The sequence below is a fragment of the Bos mutus genome, chromosome 11 (assembly GCF_027580195.1).
Source record: "Bos mutus isolate GX-2022 chromosome 11, NWIPB_WYAK_1.1, whole genome shotgun sequence".
Classification (NCBI taxonomy): domain Eukaryota; kingdom Metazoa; phylum Chordata; class Mammalia; order Artiodactyla; family Bovidae; genus Bos; species Bos mutus.
The window spans coordinates 56,526,284-56,549,679 of record NC_091627.1 but is presented as its reverse complement, the minus strand read 5'-3'; the positions used below and the strand labels follow the sequence as shown (position 1 = coordinate 56,549,679).

The window sequence follows — 23,396 nt, the reverse complement described above, 5'->3', positions numbered from 1 at the left end:
GTGCATGCTCCCTGCCCAGGTCAGCTCCTTCACTGGGAACTCCGTCCCATCTCTTCTTGCCTATTCAGTCACATTGGTCCAGCAATGCCTAACTCTGTCTGCTGCACCATCAATATAATTCTGTTTTCTGAATCATTTTCATCAGCACACGTGCATTGCTTGTGTTCCCCACTTAAAAATACTTCTCTCTTGACCTCACATACCCCTCTGGCTATTACCCATCTCTTGGTACTCCTTTGGGGCAAAACTCCTTGAAAGGTTTGTCTCTGATTCCTCTTCCTTCTTCTCTCTTGAAGCTTCTCCCCCATCAGTTCAGTTCAGTCACTCAGTCATGTCTGACTCTTTGCAACCCCATGAACCGCAGCACACCAGGCCTCCCTGTCCATCACCAACTCCCGGAGTCCACCTAAACCCATGTCCATTGAGTCGATGATGCCATCCAACCATCTCATCCTCTGTCGTCCCCTTCTCCTCCTGCCCTCAATCTTTCCCAGTATCAGGGTCTTTTCCAATGAGTCAGCTCTTCGCATCAGGTGGCCAAAGTATTGGAGTTTCAGCTTCAACATCAGTCCTTCCAGTGAACACCCAGGACTGATCTCCTTTAGAATGGACTGGTTGGATCTTCCTGCAGTCCAAGGGACTCTCAAGAGTCTTCTTCAGCACCACAGTTCAAAAGCATCAATTCTTCGGTGCTCAGCTTTCTTTATAGTCCAACTCTCATCCATACATGACCACTGGAAAAACCATAGCCTTAACTAGATGTACCTTTGTTGGCAAAGTAATGTCTCTGCTTTTTAATATGCTGTCATATTAAAGGTTGGTCATAACTTTCCTTCCAAGGAGTATGTGTCTTTTAATTTCATGGCTGCAATCACCATCTGCAGTGATTTTGGAGCCCAGAAAAATAAAGTCAGCCATTGTTTCCACTGTTTCCCCATCTATCTGCCATGAAGTGCTAGGACCAGATACCATGATCTTAGTTTTCTGAATGTTGAGCTTTAAGCCAACTTTCTGAGTCTCCTCTTTCACTTTCATCAAGAGGCTCTTTAGTTCTTCTTCACTTTCTGCCATAAGGGTGGTGTCATCTGCATATCTGAGGTTATCGATTTCTCCCCGCAATCTTGATTCCAACTTGTGCTTCCTCCAGCCCAGCGTTTCTCATGATGTACTCTGCATATAAGTTAAATAAGCAGGGTGACAAATACAGCCTTGATGCACTCGTTTTCCTATTTGGAACTAGTCTGTTGTTCCATGTCACACAGGTTTCTCAAGAGGCAGGTCAGGTGGTCTGGTATTCCCATCTCTTTCAGAATTTTCCACATTTTATTGTGATCCACACAGTCAAAGGCTTTGGCATAGTCAGTAAAGTAGAAATAGATGTTTCTCTGGAACTCTCTCGCTTTTTCGATGATCCAGCGGATGTTGGCAATTTGATCTCTTGTTCCCCTGCCTTCTCTAAAACCAGCTTGAACATCTGGAAGTTCACACTTCACATATTGCTGAAGCCTGGCTTGGAGAATTTTGAGCATTACTTTACTAGTGTGTGAGATGAGTGCAATTGTGCGGTAGTTTGAGCATTCTTTGGCATTGCCTTTCCTTGGGATTGGAATGAAAACTGACCTTTTCCAGTCCTGTGGCCACTACTGAGTTTTCCATATTTGCTGGCATATTAAGTGCAGCACTTTCACAGCATCATCTCCCCCATCACTCCATTGAAATAACTCTTGTCAAGATCACTGATAACCTCTACATTGACAAATTTAATAGTTTCCTCTTCTTTATAAATTCTATTTGTGTTTGTTTAATGATTGTCATTGTCAACACTTGTATGTGAGTAAATTTCCAGTGGGTTTTGAAGCTAATGTAAGTACCCTTGAGTTCTTAGTGGACAGGGTGTTACCTTTTTAAAATCAAGCAACTTCAGACACATACCTGAAAAAGATAAAAACTCTAATTCGAAAAGATACACGGCCCCCAATGTTCACAGCAGTACTATTTACAATAGCCAGGACATGGAAGTGGCCTAATTGTCCATATACAGATAAATGGATAAAGAAGATGTGATATACACATATATACACACACATATGCACATATATACAATGGAATACTAATCAGCTATAAAACAGAATGAAACATTGCCATTTAAAAGCAGCATGGATGGACCTAGAGATTATCATACTGAGTGAAGTTGGACAGAGAAAGACAAATATCATATGATATCACTTATATGTGGAATCTAAAAAAATGATACAAATGAACTTACAACAGAAACAGACTCACAGACGTAGTAAACAAACTTGTGGTTACTAAATGGGAGAGGTGGGCGCAGGGGTAAATTGAGAATTTGGGATTAACATATGCATACAATTATATATAGGTGGCTCAGATGGTGGGCTGCCATCTATGGGGTCGCACAGAGTCGAACACGACTGAAGCGACTTAGCAGCAGCAGCAGCAGATGGTAGAGAATCTTCCCTTAAAGCAAGAGACTGGGGTTCAATCCCTGGGTTGGGAGGATCTCCTGGAGAAGGCAATGGCCACCCACTCCAGTGTTCTTGCCTGGAGAACAGCATGGACAAAGGAGTCTGGTGGGCTACAGTCCATGGGGTTGTAGAGTTGGACACCATTGAGTGACTAAGACTTTCACATATATAAAACAGGTAAACAACAAGGACCTACTGTATAGCACAGGGAATTGTATTCAATATTTTGTAATAACCTAAATGGAAAATAATCCAATATATATATATGTGTACATATGTACAACTGAATATATATGTAACTGAATCACTTTGCTCTACACCTGAAACACTGTAAATCAATTACACTTTAATAAAAAAAAAATTAAAGTCAAGCAAGTCCAACTTCTTAAAGAGATATGTTGTGATGTTACTGACCTGGACAAACCAGTCAATGGTGCAGCAGTTTACAAGGGATGGAAACATCCGGCATCGGGACCGGAAGGCCTCCCCAACGGGGCTCATGCAGAGCACAATGTGCAGCTTCTGACGGACTCTGCTGATGAAATACTGAAACACCTGACAAAAAGAAAGATACTTTCAATTTAGAATAAGGCTGAACCCATGATGAAAAGAAGTGCTGGCTAATGCATCTGACTCTACCAATACCAAATTTAAAAAGTTTGTGGAGTGGATGCGTGAATTGTTTTAACATCCCATTCCAAGTCCCTTCTTCTCATGCAGACTCAAAAGATTAAATGAAAATTTTCAGACTCTGTTGCAAGTTGGGTGTGGGATGTGAGATGAGCACTCTTCATCAGTGGATTTGAGAGACCCCTTGAATAAAGTGGAGAGGTGTGTTCATACAAAATTTTGCTTTGAGGTAGAAGACCACTGGGAGAGAGAGACACGGGGCAGGGCGAGTATTTTTGCAGGTGCAGAGCCCAGCAGAAATGGCATGGGCCTCCTGTCACTATCCCTGGATGTGGCTCCTTACTTCAGCGGCTCCCAACATGGTGGGGGACACACGGCTTGGGAGCTGAAGCAGGAGCATTCTGGGGTAGAGGCTTCCTGGCTCAGCAGAATGACTGTGGCAGACACAGCAGTGTCCCTGACTGTTGACTTCTACAGTGTCATTTCATAATCATTCCAAGGAATTCAGCATGGCATCCCTTTGTTTAGCCCTTCCAATGTTAAAGCCACTTCTGCTTATAATAGTTGTCTGTGCCCATAAGTCCTGACCTAGCAGTGGAGGGAATTCTCATGAAAGGACACAGAAGAGACAATATGAGAAAGAGTGGCCAAAAAAGATAAGATGCAGAAAGAAGAGAAAGACCTGGGATAGACAAACAGTGGCTTAGAGAATCTAGCACAATGTTGGAGAAATGAGAGTGGACCGCAGCTGTGTTTTGTGCGTGTGTGTGTAAGAGAGAGAAAGAGAATGCATTTCATTATTCTGCTGATAGGCTATTGTTGTTTAGTTGTGAAGTCATGTGCAATTCTTTTTTCGACCCCATGGACTATAGCCTGCCAAGCTTCTCTGCCCATGAGAATTCCCAGTCAAGAATACTGCAGTGGGTTGCCATTTCCTTCTCTAGGGGATCTTCATGATGGACCCAGGGATTGAACGTGTGTCTGCTGCATTTTCAGGAGGATTCTTTACCACTGAGTCACCTGGGAAGCCTCTTGCTGACAGGACACGGAGTCAAAAGCACTGAACTCCTCAGGCAGGGCACTGGGGGTGTGTGAAATAAACTTGTATTAAAGAAGGATAAGAGAAGTTTTCCAGTTTAAATAGGACTATGACCCTCTGTGGAGAAGGCAATGGCAACCCACTCCAGTACTCTTGCCTGGCAAATCCCATGGACGGAGGAGCCTGATAGGCTGCAGTCCATGGGGTCACTAGGAGTCGGACACAACAGAGTGACTTCACCTTCACTTTTCACTTTCATGCATTGGAGAAGGAAATGGCAACCCACTCCAGTGTTCTTGCCTGGAGAATCCCAGGGACGGGGGAGCCTGGTGGGCTTCCGTCTCTGGGGTCACACAGAGTTGGCTACGACTGAAGCGACTTAGCAGCAGCAGCAGCATGACCCTCTGTAGGTAGTAGGGATTCTGTTTTGTGCTTTCCCTAATCATCTCTGGAAGTCTCATGAACCAATGCTTTAAATGTAGGAAATAAAGTACATAGGATTAAAAACAAATTACGTTGAAAAAATTCTATCCATGGACTGCTTAAAAGGGTTTGTGGATGACTGGAAAAAGGCTGAGACAACTTTTTCTTTTCCAAAATCTTATTACCATTTTGACACGTCCTACCTCATCTCTATTTCCCTCGGAAATTCCTACTTCTTTTGCTCTTGGTCTGGTGGCTGCTAAAACCTGCTCCAGTTCATCCTTTTCAAATAAATTAGGCACTTCACCTGAGTTCAGAATGTTATTTATATCTTCTAGAAACTCTTCCACTACAATCTGTAGAAGAAAGCAGAGTGGTCATTATAAGTTAGTCAACCATTCTACATTTACTTCCTATACATTATAAAGCAAATATAGGACCTAAAATTCACACTGAGTTAATTTTATCTTTAAAAGAAGATAACCTTGGGGGATCAAACCAGTCAATACTAAAGGAAATCAACCCTGAGTATTTACTGGAAGAACTGATGCTGAAGCTCCAATACTTTGGCCATCTGATGCCAAGAGCTGATTCATTGGAAAAAAACCATGATGCTGGGAAAGATTGAGGGCAGGAGGAGAAGGGGGCGACAGAGAATGAGATGGTTGGATGGCACTGACTCTATGGACATGAATCTGAGTAAACTCCAGGAGAGAGTGAAGGACAGGGAAGCCTGGCATGCTGTAGTTCATGGGGTTGCAAAAGTCAGACACAACTTGGCAACTGAACAACTACAACAATCTTGGGAATTAGCCAAGATGTTAAAGCAGGATAACCCTGAGCTCACCTCCTCCCACGGGGACACCAAAATTACAACTATTTACAGAGCAATGATGAATGAGAATGACCTACTTAGTGCATAGAAATAAAAACAGAATTAGGCAAAATGAGGCAACAGAAGAGTATGTTGCAAATAAAAGAAAAGTGAAAGTGTTAGAAGCTCAGTCCTGTCTGACTCTTTGTGACCCCATGGGCTGTAGCCCACGAGGCTCCTTTAGTCATGGGATTCTCCAGGCAGAAATACTGGAGTGGATTGCCATTTCCAGGAATGAGATAAAATTCCAGAAGAAGAGTAAACGATGTCCCCTTCCAGATTTTACTGGTTCACTTCGGCAGAGATTGTTCTTGGCCAGTCAGCTCAGTTTGCGTTTCTGGACATGTCAACTGGTAACGTCTTTGAGCAGGTGGGACTTGCTATCAGTGTCTATTTTGGGGTGAGGACAATGCCTGAGCTCTGAGGTCATGGGTGATGCTACTGGCTGAGAACAGTTGGACAGGACTTCCGGCTTGGTTTTGAATGAGCAAGGATGAACTTGCTGATTATAGGATGAACTTAGTGATTGCCTGGGTTCTCTGATCAGGTTTCCTAGACTATCAGAACTGGGTACTATACTTAGCAGTAGGTGGGGCTAGGAATTAGCTTTCCTGTCGTGGCAGAGTGGAATAACTGGCTTCATGTGCAAGGATGTCTGTGGTCTTGACTCTAGCCATCCTGCCTGGCTGAGTGGGTCACTGGCTTTGCTGTGTGGGTGATCTGCTCTTCCTGCCAGACTCTCCTAAGCACTGCTGGGCTACACAGTTTTCCAGGTGTTCTGGTCAGGTTCTTTGGCTGGGAAGGGCCAAGAGCTACACTCAGCAGAGAGCAGGGTGTGACTCAGTTCCCCTGCCTGGGTGAGTGGGGGGCCTGACCAGGCTCCAGGGCTGGCAAGGCACTTCCTTTGAGGACTTCGAATCAGGCAGATCTGCATCTGCTGAGCTCCTTGGTCAGACTGACTCTGCAGATGAGTAAAGCTGCTGGCTTGGACCACTACTTGGGTGCTGAGGGTAAGAACTTGGTCTGTCATGATCAGAGTCCTGGCTATTATATCCTCAGGCCTTCTATAACACAACTGGATTCCTAGGGGTCAAGTGCTGCAGAGTCTCTCACCATCTCTGTGATTTGAGACTGGAGTGAAACCCCAGTGTGGCCCAGAACATTGGGGAGCAGGATGTCCATCCTGGCCTCTTTCTTTCCACTGGAGGAACTGGTAGGCTCGGGAGAGACCTCTTAATGTGGTGCTGTGATGGCCTGGGGGTAGGGCAGTGTGGTCAGTGTGTAACTGCTCCTCTTATCCTTCTAACATGGTCTGTCTCAGTTTCTGTGGCACAGGGGTATGCTTCAGCTTCACCCTCATGTTCTAGGACTTTCTCCATGTCTTATCCATGAATAACTGTTAGTTGTTCTTGTGGGGCGGAGCAAAGTGGGGACTGAGCTATATGGCCATCTTGGTGATGTCACTTGCTGTCACTTTGTTCTTGCATTATTTTCCTGATGTCATGAAATTGTTTATCTGTGTTCTCTTGTGACTCTCAGAGAATCTTTAGAATGATTATTTTGAATTCTTTGTGGGCCAACTTGTGGATCTCCATTTCTTGGGGCCAGTTATAGGAGGTTTATTGTGGAGTTACATTCCCCCGATTCTTCGCAATCCCTATAGACTTAAGTAGTGTCAGTGCATTCGAAGAAGCAATCACTTCTTTCAGATTTCATGGGATGATTTTAGTAAGGGGAGACTTTTACCTGTAGCTTGGGGCACACTGGGGTGTTAGACTCCAGGTCTAGGAGGCAGGGCATCAAATGTGGGGGCATGTGGTATGTGAAGGTCATGTCTCTTCCACTCTGGCTACTGGGATCCACAGGATCAACTGCATGTGCACTCTGCGAACACTGTGGAACGTTCGCAGAGGTGGCAAGGCTCACTGACGTCCCCAGCAGTGCCTCCACGTGCAGCTCCCAGGGCCCAGTGGGGAGCTGGTGGTGGCCACATATTCAATTCTCATTTGTAAAAGGTGTTTACAAACTCAGATACAAGCTCACTGCGTGTAACATATATTAAAAATATTTTTCCCATTTTGTGATCATACTTAGTCATGTTTACAGTGTTTGGGAAACTAAAATGAAGTTAAAATATTTATGTGTAAGATTTATCATTTATTCTTTGGCTGATTTCTGTTATTAGAAAATTTTAATTAAAAAATTTATATATATGTATTAAAAATTTTTATTGGAGTATAGTTGATTTAAAATGTTGTGTTAGTTTCAGATGTAAAACAAAGTGAATCAGTTATACATATACTTATCTACTCTTTTTTTAGATTCTTTTCCCATATAGGCCATTATAGAGTATTGAGTAGAGTTCCCTGTGCTATACAGTAAGTCCTTATTAGTTATTTATTTTCCCTGATATTAAAATACCCAAGTGTAATCAATGTAGAAAATGAAGTGAAGTGAAGTGAAAGTCGCTCAGTTGTGTCTGACTCTGTAACCCCATGGACTATACAGTCCATGGAATTCTCTAGGCCAGAATACTGGAGTGGGTAGCCCTTCCCTTCTCCAGGGGATCTTCCCAACCCAGGAATCAAACCCAGGTCTTCCACATTGCAGGTGGATTCTTTAGCAGTTGAGCCACTTTATTAGAGAATAAATTCAAAATCAGTTAAATTGGTTGTGGTAGACATGGATGTAATCCTACTTTAAAGTTAATTTAACTAAAATATAGCCATTATTTTTCCCTTTTCTTGAGTAAAGCATATGTCTCTAATTGATCTCACTTAGGGAATTACTTTTTTATATTTGCCTCCACAGAAATAGTTTATCACCTTCTGCTGTCTATGTCCTTCCTCTCCAAGTTAAGTCCCTTCTTAATGCTCTTAACCTCTGATTACATTTTCTTATGTAGAATTTAAAGGTGGAAGTAATAGTTGTTAAAAGAAGTAGTATTTTATAGGGTCCAAGAACTCTGTTATTAGATGGAAAGATTCCCTGAACTACATCATTCATACAAGCTATTCGAAGGACACATGCGATTATAACAAGCGTCCTTTTCCTGTTCTTGTTTTTGTGTGAAAGTCACTCAGTCGTGTCCAACTCTTTGTGACCCCATGGACTATACAGTCCCTGGAATTCTCTAGGCCAGAACACTGGAGAGGGTAGCCTTTCCCTTTCCTGTTCTTGCTCTTTGGTTATTTAAATAGGTACCTGGGTGTCTGTGAAGAGGAAAACCATATTCCTGTCTTCTACACCAGCCAGTTTGTACAGCTTCCTCAGGTCCTCATGAAAACTGTCATAATTATACCCCCGGCTCAACTCAATCTGCAAACATCTATAACCACATATATGAGCTGCGAGCCTTGTAAGAGACTGCTTTCCTGTGCCTCCCACTCCAACCAGCAGGGCGTTGCCTCTCTCCTGACGAATCATGCGAGCGATCCTGTGGGAGACAAAGCAGAAAAAGGTTTAGTTATGGGGTACAAATGTGGCTTCTGCACTGAGCTCCCACCCCAGAGTGGAAGGCTAGTGGATGCTGGAGGGTTATTCCCCAGCCAAAGGCCACAGGAAAGAACAGGGTATGTCTGAGGTTCATGGTTGGGAGAAAAACCCTGGGGGTTTCCTTATAGCTATCTCTCGTCCATTTCCTACAGGCTGTTGACCTTGGTCATGAAAATTGAGAAAAACAAATATACTATATTAAATACATACATGTGGAATAAAAAAAATGGTACAGATGAACCCATTTGCAGGGCAGGAATAGAAATGTAGACGGAGAGAACAGACACGTAGACAAAGGCAGAGAAGGGGAGGGTGGGATGAATTAGGAGATTAGGATTGGCATATATACACTACCATATGTGAAACAGTTAACCTAGTGGGAAGCTATTGTATAGCATAGGGAGCTCAGCTTGGTACTCTGTGATGACCTAGAGGGGTGGGTTGGAGGGAGGTTCAAGGGGGAGAGGATATGTGAATACATATAGCTGATTCCCTTCATCGTACAGCAGAAATGAACACAACATTGTAAAGCAATTATATTCCAATAAAAAAAAATCTCTTCTCCCTTTAAAGTGTGAAGGGTCTATCAGGAATGCTGATTTAGGCCACGACTTACATTAATCATTATATTGGCAAGCAGGTCTTTTTTTCTAAGGGTGAGAAAGCAGAAAAATCACTGAACATAAGAAAAGAGACTGCAGCTCAAGAAAAGATCAACAGGAACAATCTGAAGTGGATTTACTATGTACAATTTCTGATTCATGTTAACAATAAAGATTTTTTTAAATGCCATCATGATACTGGAGTGAGCACTCAGAAATGGGGGGAAAAATCCAAGTTTAGGAAAAACTGATTGAAGATGGAAAACCTGACTACCAAAGTGAAAACATTAGTGGAAGATGGGTCTTGAAAATAGGATACAATGAAAAACTGAGTGGGTAGAGTAGAAGACAAACTCAAGACATTTACCCAGAACTCAAATAAAAAAAATGATATTAAAAATGATGAGAGAAAATGGAATATAAGGATGACAAATCTAGGAGAAACAAATGGAATCACAGAGACCACACTATAGGAATTGTAGAAGAAACGAAGGGACAGAGTTGAAATAAAAGAAAAAAACCTCAGGGTTGAACCCATTGATCTGAGGAAGTTACTGAGGGTCAGGAAAAAAAGTCAAAGAAGAGAAGCAAAACACAATGTTTTCTAAGAGAGATATAAATATAAAATAAACTCTGTGTGTGTGTGTGTGTGTGTGTGTAGGTGAATGGATGTAGGCATGCATATATGAAATAGAAATCTATATATCTATATTAGACATAATTTTGCGAGCATCTAAAATGTAGATATAATAGACTACTCCCAAGGGGGTTTCCCTGGTGTTTCAGACTGTAAAGAATCTGTCTGCAATGCAAAAGATCCAGGTTTGATCCCTGGTTTTGGAAGATCCGCTAGAGAAGGGAATGGCTACCCACTCCAGTATTCTTGCCTGGAGAATCCCATGGACAAAGGAGCCTGGTGGGCTACAGTCCACAGGATAGGGTCTACCATGACTGAGTGAGTAATACTTTTGACTTAGCATGCATACATGAATCAATATATGAAATAGAAATCTACATTTTAGACATAACTAAAAATGTGTAGGGATCTAAAAAATAGATATACTAGATTACTCCTAAGGGGTCAAATAATTATAGGCTGGCCTCAAGAATCTCTTTTACAAGATGCCATTCCACAGTGGTTAAGAGGGAAAACTATCATGTTATTTCTCAGAGAATAAACCACCTGCAAACCTATCCTAAAAGGTTCCTTGAGGTATATAGAAAAGCATGAATAAAATTCAAACACTCAAGAAAGGGGAAAGGATGTCAGTATAAAAGTGAGCAGTTTGTATGAGAGTCAAGTTCACTGCTGTTAAGATAAAAATGTAGGGACTTCCCTGATGGTCCAGTGGTTGAGAATCTGCCTTGCAATGCAGGGGACACAGGTTTGACCCCTGGCGACTTAGCAGCAGCAGCAGCAGCAGCAGCAGCAGGGGAAACTAAGATCCCACAGGCTGAGAAGCAACTAACTGTACACAACGAGAGAGCCCACAAGCCATAACTAAGACCTGATAGAGCCCGATAAATGAAATAAATATTTTAAAAGGTCAGTAAACTCTCCTTAAAAAGAAGTTGCAAATGTAAAAATTTTCTTTGAAAAATTATCATTGAAAATCTCACATTGGACTATAGTTTGCTAGGCTCCTCTGTCCATGGGATTCTCTAGGCAAGAATACTGGAGTGGTTTGCCATTCCATTTTCCAGGGGATCTTCCCAACCTAGGGATTGAACCCAGGTCTCCTTCATTGCAGGCAGATTCTTTACCATCTGAGCCACCAGGGAAGCCCCAACTGGGTCATGAGAAACTAGAAAAATCATGAAATGTTGTTGTGCGTTTAGTCTTGTCTGACTCTTGGTGATCCTGTGGACTGTAGCCCACCAGGCTCCTCTGTCCATGGGATTCTCCAGGCAAGAATAATGGAGTGAGTTGCTATTTCCTCCTCCAGGCAATCTTCCTGACCCAGGGATCGAGCCTGAGTCTCCTGCATTGCTGGTAGATTCTTTACCGCTGAGCTATTGGGGAAAGCCCAGGAAATCATGAGAGAAATGTAAAAGGTTTAATTTCTCCCTCTCAATCTCTGCTTTTTTAAGGAAAGCATCTTTCTATCCATCTTCTTTATCTATTTCTAATTCATAATGTTTATAACTAAAAAAAAAGGTTCAAATATTTGAGAAGGATAATGGCTTTATTACTTTTTTAATTAAGAAAGTAAAATATGATCATTGTAACCGATAGGAAAAAAAACACTGCTAACCCTTTACCACATGTACACTCCATCATGAGGGTCTGGATGCTGTCCTGTTCTCCATGGCAGTAGTGTGTTGTTGTTCAGTTGCTAAGTCATGTCCGACTTTTTTTGACCCCATGAACTGCAGCATGCCAGGCTTCCCTATCCTTCACCATCTCCCGGAGTTTGCACAAATTCATGTCCTTTGAGTCGATAATGCCATCAAACCATCTCCTTCTCTGTCACCCCGTTTTCCTCCTGCCCTCAGTTGTTCCCAGCATTAGGGTCTTTTCAAATGAGTTGGTTCTTCACATCAGGTGGCCAAAGTACTGGAGCTTCAGCATCAGTCCTCCCAATGAACATTCAGGGTTGATTTCCTTTAGGACTGACTGGTTTGATCTCCCTGCTGTCCAAGGGACTCCCAAGAGTCTTCTCCAGCATCACAGTTTGAAAGCACCAGTTCTTTGGCACTCAGCGTTCCTTGTGGTCCAGCTCTCACGTCTGTACATGACTACTGGAAGAATCATAGCTTTGACTGTACGGACCTTTGTTGGCAAAGTGATGTTTCTGCTTTTTAACATGCTGTCTAGGTTGGCCATAGCTTTTCTTCCACGGAGCAAGCCTCTTTTAATTTCATGGCTTATAGTAAGTGCTTCATAAACAAATTTATGTCTGTTGACTTGTATGTGTGTGTTTGCAAAGATGGACTTAAAGTCTACACCACATTTTGTTTTGTGATTTTTTTGATAAATAATGCTTTATGGACATTCTCATGCTAGTTATAATGGCAGAGTTGAGTAGGTGTGACAGGGACTATAGCAGAGCCTAAAATATTTACCATCTGGTTATTTACCAAAAAAAAAAAAAAAAGGCGTGGCTCCTTTCCTTAGGAACTGCCAGCTAAAACTGACGCTTGCCATCTGGTTCTACAATAATGGAGTCACTCGTCACTGCAATTGCTGGCCTTCAGCACACCCTGAAAGGAGTTCAGGGTGGACATCAGGTGTTGCCCTAAAGGTCCGCGAGCGAGCGACGAGAATGAAAACAGAACACAAAATCTGGTGCAATGCGTCAGGGGACCTGCAGCCTCTATTGTACTGAGGTTGAGAGTCCACCGTGAGTCCAGCTTTTATTTCTAATTACAGACTACAAAACTTTCTTTGCTCTATCTTTCCCAAGACACTACCTCGACATAGTCCAGATCTCCTTGTTTATACCCCAGGTCGTTCCCTTCTAGGATAGTCTCAGGAGCAATCAGCAAGTGCGTAGGCAGTGTTCATGCCTAATGCTGACCCAGTGTTCCAAGGTCCATGCTCGCAGTCATACTCCCTTCTGGGTCTGGCCTTGGGGTTTGTAACAAGGAGATTATTCTTAAGAAAAACATGAAAGACAATCATTAACACAGTTTCTTGATATATGCTGTTTTTCCAGGTGCTATTTCTGTGGAATTTCTCAAGGCTGTGAAAGTATATTATTAGAAATTCCCACTACAGTCAGGAATTCCCACTACACTCTGTGCTCTGGGAAAAACTGGTAGGACAGGGCTTAGATGTCCATTTTCAGGAGATTTTATGAACTCAATTTCTTATATCTTCTCATATCTAGAAGAGCACTAAAATCATTAAAGGAGACATCTGCTCCTTGTGACTAGCAGCAGCCTTCTGTCAAAATGTGCGCCTGACTGCATGTATCCCCCTTCACTAAAATCACGTACATACTGACTTTCCCCTACCTCTCTGGAGCAGTTCCTTGGAGTTATCTGAGAGGCTGTCTGTGGGCTACAGTCCTCATTTTTCCCTAGATAAAACTTAATTTGCAACTCTCACAGTGTTGTTTTTTTTTTTTTCCAGTTGACAGATCCTTTGCTAATTCCTCCCCCAAAGCAACTAAGACCCACAGGTACAATCTCCATTGCTATATCTCTGTCACAACATACATCTAACAGAAGACACGTTAGATCATCTGTTTGCTTATATTTCCTCAGTTACCTCTGAGAGTATAAAATTGAGGGTTCAATGGATGTGTCCCAATGTTTTGTTATTTTTTCCCCATAATGCATCAGGGTGCTACAGTGGATAAATATTGAATATTATTAATATCTTGCATCATTTATGTTACTCTTTCCTTTTTTCCTTTACATTATAGTAATTTGTTACTTCCATTTGAGATTGAGAAAACAAATGACTTGTCCATCTGCTTCTTAGTGTTATTTTTTTCTGTCAACTTACATATCAATGGATAAAAACCTCCCTCCACTGAGAATCTTCCAAAATTACATTTTCTCTACTGTAGAGGCAAGAGATACATTTCCTAATTAGTTGTTTAATTTTATTATTACTTAAAATTTTTTTTTGGCCATGACACACAGCATTAGGAATCTTAGTTCCCAGACCAGGAATCAAACTTATGCTCCCTGCAGTGGATGCCTGGAGTCTTAAGCATACTGGACTGCCAGGGAAGTCCTGTTAATGGCTTTATAGAGATCCATTTGACCATCCTTGGAGTATGATGACAACTTTGGGGGCGTGTAACTGCCTCTTGAGAAACCTGTATACAGGTCAGGAAGTAACAGCTCAAACTGGACATGGAACAACAGATTGGTTCCAAATAGGAAAAGGAGTACATCAAGGCTGTATATTGTCACCCTGCTTATTTAACTTATATACAGAGTACATCATGAGAAACGCTGGGCTGGAAGAAGCACAAGCTGGAATCAAGATTGCTGGGAGAAATATCAATAACCTCAGATATGCAGATGACATCACCCTTATGGCAGAAAGTGAAGAGGAACTAAAAAGCCTCTTGATGAAAATGAAAGAGGAGAGTAAAAAAGTTGGCTTAAAGCTCAACACTGAGAAAACTAAGATCATGGCATCTGGTCCCATCACTTCATGGCAAATAGATGGGGAAACAGTGGAAACAGTGTCAGACTTTATTTTTTGGGGCTCCAAAATCACTGCAGATGGTGACTGCAGCCATGAAATTAAAAGATGCTTACTCCTTGGAAGGAAAGTTATGACCAAGCTAGATAGCATATTCAAAAGCAGAGACATTACTTTGCCAGCAAAGGTCCGTCTAGTCAAGGCTATGGTTTTTCCAGTAGTCACGTATAGATGTGAGAGTTGGACTGTGAAGAAAGCTGAGCGCTGAAGAATTGAGGCTTTTGAACTGTGGTGTTGGACAAGACTCTTGAGAGTCCCTTGGACTACAAGGAGATCCAACCAGTCCATTCTAAAGGAGATGGATCCTGGGTGTTCTTTGGAAGGAGTGATGCTAAAGCTGAAACTCCAGTACTTTGGCCACCTCATGCAAAGAGTTGACTCATTGGAAAAGACTCTGATGCTGGGAGGGATTGGGGCCAGGAGGAGAAGGGGACGACAGAGGATGAGATGGCTGGATGGCATCACTGACTCGATGGACGTGAGTTTGAGTTGGTGATGGACCAACTCCGGGAGTTGGTGATGGACAGGGAGGCCTGGCGTGCTGTAATTCATGGGGTCTCAAAGAGTTGGATACGACTGAGCGACTGAACTGAACTGACTGAACGTATAAATTGTCTGATGCAAACTGCTCTTTGAAAGCACAGGCTCTGAAGTCAGTTCTAATTTTTTCTGAGTTGAGAAAGCTTTTATTCAGTTATTCAATGCAACAAAAGCCTAGAATGTTAACAAATGGAAATGTACTATCTGTTATATAACTGAAAATTTGGTATTTGCCCCCAAACTGCTTCCCACCATGGAAGCCCTGTTCATTGCTAATCAGTAGGTGTTTGAAGGCTCTTATTTCCTCTAATTCCTAACTACCAGTCCTCTCTAGAGAAAACATCTACATCGTTATTCACTTGGCAGTCCTTTCTGTCAGAAAACCAAATCTCCCCCATTCTACAAATGGTTTTTAATTTCCTTCTGTAATAATTTAAGCAAACTTTAAGTAGCCTGGTGATTCCCATTCATGAAAGTAAGAGAGGTTATAAATATAATTAAACCGACTTTTCCTATCATCTGGTCTATTCTTTAGGAAGTTTCTCAGACCAGGATTCTGCTGTTAGTTTATTTTCTTTCAGGCTTAGGAATTGCCTGAGCCATGGGAATAAAAGTTGTTAGGAGAAAGCGTGTGGGTATTTTGGCAGGGGGCAGATGGGAAGCAAGTGGTATCTTGACAACCCAATGATAAACTATTGTGTTTTACAACCCTTGAGCTGTGATGAACATGAATCTTTGAATTAGAGTTAATTAAATAGCAGAAGTATGGGAAGCACAAAAGACTTGGCTTGCTTATGGTTATAGAAAAAAAATTCTGGAGATTTGTCAATCTTAATACGGTCCAATACTAAAATATAGTTGACGAGGGAAACAAACAAAGCAATTGTTGTCTTCCATGGTAGTAGCCTATGGGAAATCTTGCCCTCACACACATTTTGCACAGCTTATTCCACAGAATGCTACATCAAATCTGGGTATCACATGTTAAGTGAAACATTGAAAAATGATAAAGGGCTCAGTATGTTGAAGACTGGAAATAATTGCTAGTAGGAAACAGTGAAAAGTCTGGCATAATTGTGCCTGGAGAAAGTGAAGCTAAGAGGAGCTTGGTAATGATTTTCAAGTATTTGGAGGAACTGTTATGAAAAAGAGTGGATCCATTTTGGGCCGAGGCATCTACCAGTGAAGCTAGAATCTACGCACTGGTTACAATTCCTGTAGCCTATCACTGGCCAGCTAGAGGCTGTTGTTGCTCAGTCACTAAATTGTGTCTGACTCTTTGCACCCCATGTACTAAAGCTGGCCAGGCTCCTCTGTCCATGGAATTCTCCAGGCAAGAATACTGGAGTGGGCCATTTCCTTCTTGCCAGTTGCCATTTCCTTCTTCAGGGGATCTTCCCAACCCTCCTCCTGCACTGGCAGGCAGGTTCTCTTCCACTGAACCACCTGGGAAACCTGAAGCACTGCTTATGATCCTCAGCCTGCCACTCACCAGCAAGAGGGCGTGGGACAATGGACTTAACCTCTCTGTGACACACAGTATTATCCAAAACTGGCTGCAGTAATGTTCCTGATTCTACTTGCTTTGACTCTACAAACAGGTAGAGTCTCTGATCCTGTCTTGTGAATCAGTATGAATCTTCGGCCTGATAAAGTATGGCAGAAGCAATGCTGAGTAACTCCCAAGGCTGTGTTGTGAAAGGCCATTTGCCTTCAGCCTGGTAGTCTTTTGGGGCACAAGCCTTTGGAGCCCTGAGTTACCATGTAAGAAGTCCCAACACTCTCATGATGCTCATGCAGAGACAGTGGAGTCCACATGGAGGCAGAGTGTTCTAGGCGGAGTCTGACTGCAATTGTGTGAGAGATCCCAGGGAAGAATGGCTGGGACCCATGAAAAAAATGAAGCTACTAAGTATTACAGTGGATTATTATATAGCATCAGACCATTGGAACATTCTCTGAGCCTTATATTTAGAAAGATCATGATATTGAGCCACAGATAAGTGTTACCGAAGTTAAATGAGATATTCCATATCATGGTTTATAGTCACACTCAGTGCCATTGGTATCAGAAGATGGAGTATCAGAAGTTACGGGGAGCAGATCTTAACTTACCTTTGAAGGGTCATTCCAACACTTAAAATTTTTTTTTACTGAGGTACAGTTGATTGACAATTTTGTGTTTATTTCTTCTGTAGAGCAAAGTGACTCAGTTATACACACACCTATATATCATTTTCCATTATGGTTTGTCACAGGATGTTGAATATAAGTCCCTGTGCTATACAGTATAACCTTGTCATTTTAACATTTTTAACACATTTTTACAATTTCAGAATTGTTCAATAGGACAAGAGCCACTTCAAAAAGTTGTGTGTGCCCCAAGGACTGCAGATATTCAGACTCGATACCTAGACATCAGGGATGGCCCTCACAGGATACCTGCAGTGGGTATGAGTCAGACTCATAAGCAGATGGAATCTACGGTCCTTGCATTTGACTTGTTTTGCTACAAACAAAGCAAAATCTCCTATTTCTTTAGGCATGCATGTTAAATCAGTCTGGCTACTCTGTATATTTCTGTAAACCACATTTAGATTTTAAAAATTATTTTGTAATGAGACAGGACATTTTCAAAACAAAAGCAATCTATTAATATTTTGCAAAAATAATGACTTTCGAGATTGCATACAAAGTTCATGCCATACATATTTTAAAGATATCAAAAATAACTTTTAAGTTATAGCAAGATTTGGTAATAGACCTTTGTCCATCTAGCAGTCAATTTTAAGAGTTTGTATAACTTAATCCTTACCTTTTAATATAAAAGAAAATAGATCAATGCATTATTGGGTACTTGATGGCACTTTACCTTGAAACATGCTCTATAGCATCCTGGAAGAACACCAGCTTTACTTCTTTGGGGTTTATAAGGTTATAATCATCAAGGTAGTCCTGTAGAACATTTGCGATTTTCTCCATATCAGGCATGTCATCATAAATCCGGTCAGATCTATCTGCTCCAAACTAGAAGACGATTTATTGGATAAGAACCAAGTTGGATCAGTTCTGATGTATAAACATATATAATAAACATAACCTTAGGAGGGGTCATTATTTCTATTTCTATTTAATCATTTGCTTATATATGCTAGCAGGGCTGTAAAATGAAGGAAATGGGATTAAAGTAACTCAGATATTCATGGTTAACTGAAAAATTAATTTAATTCAACCTCTTCGTTAAGAGTCAGATACAACTGAGTGACTTCACTTTCACTTTTCCCTTTCATGCATTGGAGGAGGAAATGGCAACCCACTCCAGTGTTCTTGCCTGGAGAATCCCAGGGACGGGGGAGCCTGGTGGACTGCCGTCTCTGGGGTCGCACAGAGTCAGACAGGACTGAAGTGACTTAGCAGCAGCAGCTTCAAGTGAGACACTGGAATTTCAAATGATCTTTGCAATAAAATTCACACAAAAGTTCAGAAATGATTTAAAAAATTTTCTCACTTCTCTCTCATTTAACTTAACTCTGGTTTCATACTTTTGCTCCTAGGCTGTTGACATCAGAAAAGTGAAATGGTTGAAAATTAGGTTTGGCAGACTGTTTATTAAAAAATCATGCTAGAACTATATGTAGTTTTTACATACTAGTCATTTGTTTAAATAAATCATTGAGAATGATATTTGGTACAAACTATAGGGCACTGAGTTCCTGTTTGGACCTATTGATAATTAATTGTCTTTGCCATAGCAACTGTCCCGGGGACATTTTCTTTTGAAATCTTTGACTAAAATACACATAGGCAATGGAAGAAGAGTCCAACTGCTCTTTGCTTTGCTTCATTTTCCCATTTGATAATACCACCATTAGAAACACATAGGAAATATAATCACCACCTGAAAATAAGCTTTAAACTTTTAAAAAGAAATATTAAATATATGTAGTGCATAGAATAAATTGTTTATTATTACCATTTTTTGTTGTCTAGGGTTACCAGAGTGGTGAGATATTGCATAAATATAATATAAAGATGAATCCATTCATTTGTTTAAATACCACTGGTTGAGAGCCACTGCTGCAGCTCTGTGTAGGAAACAGGATTTAAGTTGAACTAAGCAGACATGGCCCTTGCTTTCTTAGACACACTAGTAGTGTTGTGTGTGCCCAAGCAAGAGTCGTCTTGGTAAAACAAGATGGCTACCTGTCAACATAGGTACGGTAGTTAGTTAGACAGAAGTCTTTTAACCTAGACTAAGATTACTCACCTATAAGAAGTATATTCTAGGTGGGTCTAGAAGGTAAAATTAGGGCCTACATGTAGATGTTATTAGGGGGGACAGACTTGAGGCACTTTAGTTCAGTCACTCAGTTGTGTCCGACTCTTTGCGACCCCATGAATTGCAGCACACCAGGCCTCCCTGTCCATCACCAACTCCTGGAGTTTACCCAAACTCATGTCCATTGAGTTGGTGATGCCATCCAACCATCTCATCCTCTGTCATCCCCTTCTCCTCCTGCCCTCAATCTTTCCCAGCATCAGGGTGTTTTCAAATGAGTTAGGTCTTTGCATCAGGTGGCCAAAGTATTGGAGTTTCAGCTTCAACATCTATCCTTCCAATGAACATCCAGGATTGAAGCACTTAGTAAAAGGAAAATTTTGCTACTAATTAGAGCTACCCTGAAATGAAGAAGGCTAACTAATTAGCTAACTAATTAGCTAGCTAACTGCTAACTAATTAGCTTCTCATCACTGGAAATATCTGAGCAGAGTCTGAAGAGCTACATAGAATATGGTAAGAGAATTCCAGTTCTGAGTTAACAGACTAAACTTCTTTGCTTCCTTTCAAATGGAATACCTGATAATTCAGTCTCTGATTCACTGTTATCAAAATGAATGTAACTAGATCAGAAGTCAGCAATCTTTTTCTCTCAAGAGCCATATAGTAAATATTTTAGGCTTTGCAGGTCATATAGTAACTGTTGCTAGTACTTCAGTCTGTTTGGTCATTAGAAAGCAACCAGATAAATAAGACAGAGTCAAATGGGTCCTGTGTTCCTATAGAACTTCATTTACAAACATGAGTGGTGAGTGGATTTGGACTATGGACCATAGTTTGCTGACCACCCTCCACCCCCAGTCTAGGTCTTGAATCTTCACATGTGCAAAGCTCCTGTAGAATATGAACTTGAACTAGAAAACAGTAAATGTTTTATAAATTTCAAATGTAGTCAAGTCACTACAACACACTTACCTTAATGAAATCTCCAAATATGATGGGCCTAGTCAAAAAATATTCCAGGCCTATAGCAATTCCAAAATGTTTGTCTATTCAAAAAATAAAATCAATTTTTAATATAATGATTAGCTTGAATGCAGGGTATTAATGGTAAGATACACACAATAACTACCCCTGGTACTTTACTTAGAAGCCTAATTAATACACATGAAACTGAGAGAAAGACCATGTTAATACCACATCACTTTGGTTTTATTGATAATCTCTTGAATTTAAGGTTAAGAATACTTACTATTAATAATCATTTTTATTAAATAACAGATATGAATACATATTAATAAATAAATACTTTAGAAGTATCCTGGCTTCTTACCTGACAAAATGCTGTTTATTTTCTACTTTCCCTCCTCTACTTAAAATTCTATACTGAATTAGGAATATTAATTCTTCCTGAATTTCAATGAAATGATTTTCATAATACTTCACATGTTGTTATATATGTGGGTCATCAAAGAAAAAAACTTTTACTAATGAATGATTACAATTTATTTTGCTCATTTTTAGAAACCAAATTGTGTCTCCTCGGTCATCTAATGGCTAGGATTAGAAAACAAATTGTTTTTCTACTAAACAATAAAAATAACCCCTGAAAAAACCTAACTAAATAAAGAAGGATAGATTGATATAAAGATTGATATTTACTGGCCATTTCTGTCAAAATAGCATGGAAATAGTGCTTATCTTCATTATTAATCAAACGATCATGGAAGACTCTTTGACATTCATGGCAGAAGAGTCTGAAGATCTGTATTTCTTCTCTTATTGTTCCTGGGTCACACTGAAGAATACCTGTTTTTTTTTCAGAAAGGGAGAAAAGAAAAACTCTACAATTGTGGAATATCTAGTGATAGTTTAATTAATGAGAAAATCCGTAAGTTCAACTTTATCCCACACTAAAGGAAATGGGTAGTTGGGTATATACATATAGTCATTGTGACCTCATTTTTTGAAAGCAAAATTGGGGACACATTATCAGCACAAATGAGGAGGGTAGCAGAAGGGGGATATGGGGCCTAAAGAGAACTATTATTATTTTTTTTTAATATCTTTGTAGCTTATTTTATTTTTAAAACAATTTTGGCCACACCACTGTGGCATGTGGAATCTTAGTTCCTCGATCAGGGATAGGACCCACGTTCCCTGCACTGGAAGGCAGAGTCTTAACCATTGGACATTCAGGGAAGTCCCAAGAGAATTGTGTCTTTTAAGATGGGAGGTATTATAGCAGAATCGTATGCTGTTAGGGATGATCTGACAGAAGAAGTACTGACAATGCAGAAGAGAAGGGGGACGCATAAAGCAAAATCCTAGAGTCAGCAGGAGGGGATGGGTTCAGTACCATGGAGGCTGTTGGCATATATTAGGGGCAGGGACAGCTGAACCACTGCAGTGGGAGAGAAGGCAGGGGCAGGGTGTCTGGGAGATTTGGAAGAGGAACCCCTTCTGGTTTGATTCTATACATATATTTTTTTTTTCCTTCAGTGAAAAAGAAGACAGGCCACCAGCTGGGAGTGAGAAATGGGATGGTGGTTTGAGGAAAGTTGTGGAGCAGTCAGTGAAGGGTGGGGGTGGAGGGTGACTAAACCAGGGATACTGTAATGGAATTTCCAGGCAAATCTCAGACACCCATGTACATACACTTTTATGGAGGGATGTGTGGGTGAATGGAAATGGAAGGAGGGTGCAGGCCAGGGAACGAGAGTTCCATACACTACCTTGCACACATTTAGATAAATCCCTCAAGTTAAAGACGTAATGAGACTTGGCTGGTGTTGGCAGAAGATCAACACTCATCCTGTTGTAGATTTCAACTGAGGCTTCCACAATGTTGGATGCAGTTTGCTTTACAGCTGGTGTGAAGTCATTCAGGAAGCCGTTTAAGATGGCCTAGAACCAGAAATGTAATATAAGAGGGTTGGAATGTTTTCAACCAAAATTTATCTTTCAAATACTCCAGACCTGATCAAATTCCAGTGCAAGGACATGTGGATGTTAAAAAGTCTTCTTTTCTGGGAAAGGGGTAAAATAGGCATTTGGGCTTCCCTGGTGGCTCAGACAGTAAAGACTTCGCCTGCAGTGCAGGAGACCTGGGTTTGATCCCTGGGTTGGGACAATCCACTGGAGAAGGGAATGGCTACCCACTCCAGTGGATTCTCTGGATTCTCTTGCCTGGAGAATCCAGAGACAGAGGAGTCTGGTGGGCTACAGTCCAGGGTCGCAAAGAGTTGGACATGACTGAGCAACTAACACTTTTCACAAATCAGGCACTTGGGATCAGCATATATGAATTACTGTCTATAAAAGAGATAAACAATAAAGTCCTACTGCAGTCCTATCTGCAGTAGGAAGATCCTCTGGAGAAGGAAATGGCAGCCCACTCCAGTATTCTTGCCTGGAAAATCTCATGGATGGAGGAACTTGGCAGGCTACAGTCCATGGGGTCACAAAGAGTTGGACACGACTGAGCAACTTCTCTTTCACTTTCACTGACTCGATGGACATGAGTTTGAGCAAACTCCGGGAGACAGTGAAGGACAGGGAAGCCTGGGGTGCTACAGTTCATGGGTTGCAAATAGTAGGACATGACTTAGCGACTGAACAACAACAGTTGTATGTATACAAATATAGTATTTTACATATGAATATAGTTGTATATATGCAAGTACAGTTATATATATATAAAGTATATATTTATAATTACATATATGTTAGTTCATTTATCTGTATTATCTGTCTCTATGGTAGAAGATCTATGAGGACAGGGGTGGCATCTGTTTTGCTTAAAGTGATGTACCAACATCTGGTGCATGGTTGATACTCATCAAGTATTTCTTTAGT

The 23,396-nt window shown here is 41.1% G+C and overlaps 1 protein-coding gene across 3 annotated transcripts in view; it reads right to left on the bottom strand.

The window, feature by feature from the left end:
* The window catches only part of DNAH6 (dynein axonemal heavy chain 6), a 271,508-nt gene that overhangs the window by 93,601 nt on the left and 154,511 nt on the right, over positions 1 to 23,396 (bottom strand). For all 3 annotated transcript variants that reach the window (XM_070379404.1, XM_070379405.1, XM_070379406.1), the window contains exons 42-48: positions 22,274 to 22,445; positions 21,201 to 21,347; positions 20,514 to 20,587; positions 18,132 to 18,286; positions 8,657 to 8,888; positions 4,782 to 4,934; positions 2,901 to 3,041 (exon numbers count right to left, since the gene is read on the bottom strand). In XM_070379404.1, the coding sequence (XP_070235505.1) occupies positions 2,901 to 3,041; positions 4,782 to 4,934; positions 8,657 to 8,888; positions 18,132 to 18,286; positions 20,514 to 20,587; positions 21,201 to 21,347; positions 22,274 to 22,445 (1,074 nt within the window). The remainder of the gene's footprint in view (positions 1 to 2,900; positions 3,042 to 4,781; positions 4,935 to 8,656; positions 8,889 to 18,131; positions 18,287 to 20,513; positions 20,588 to 21,200; positions 21,348 to 22,273; positions 22,446 to 23,396) is intronic.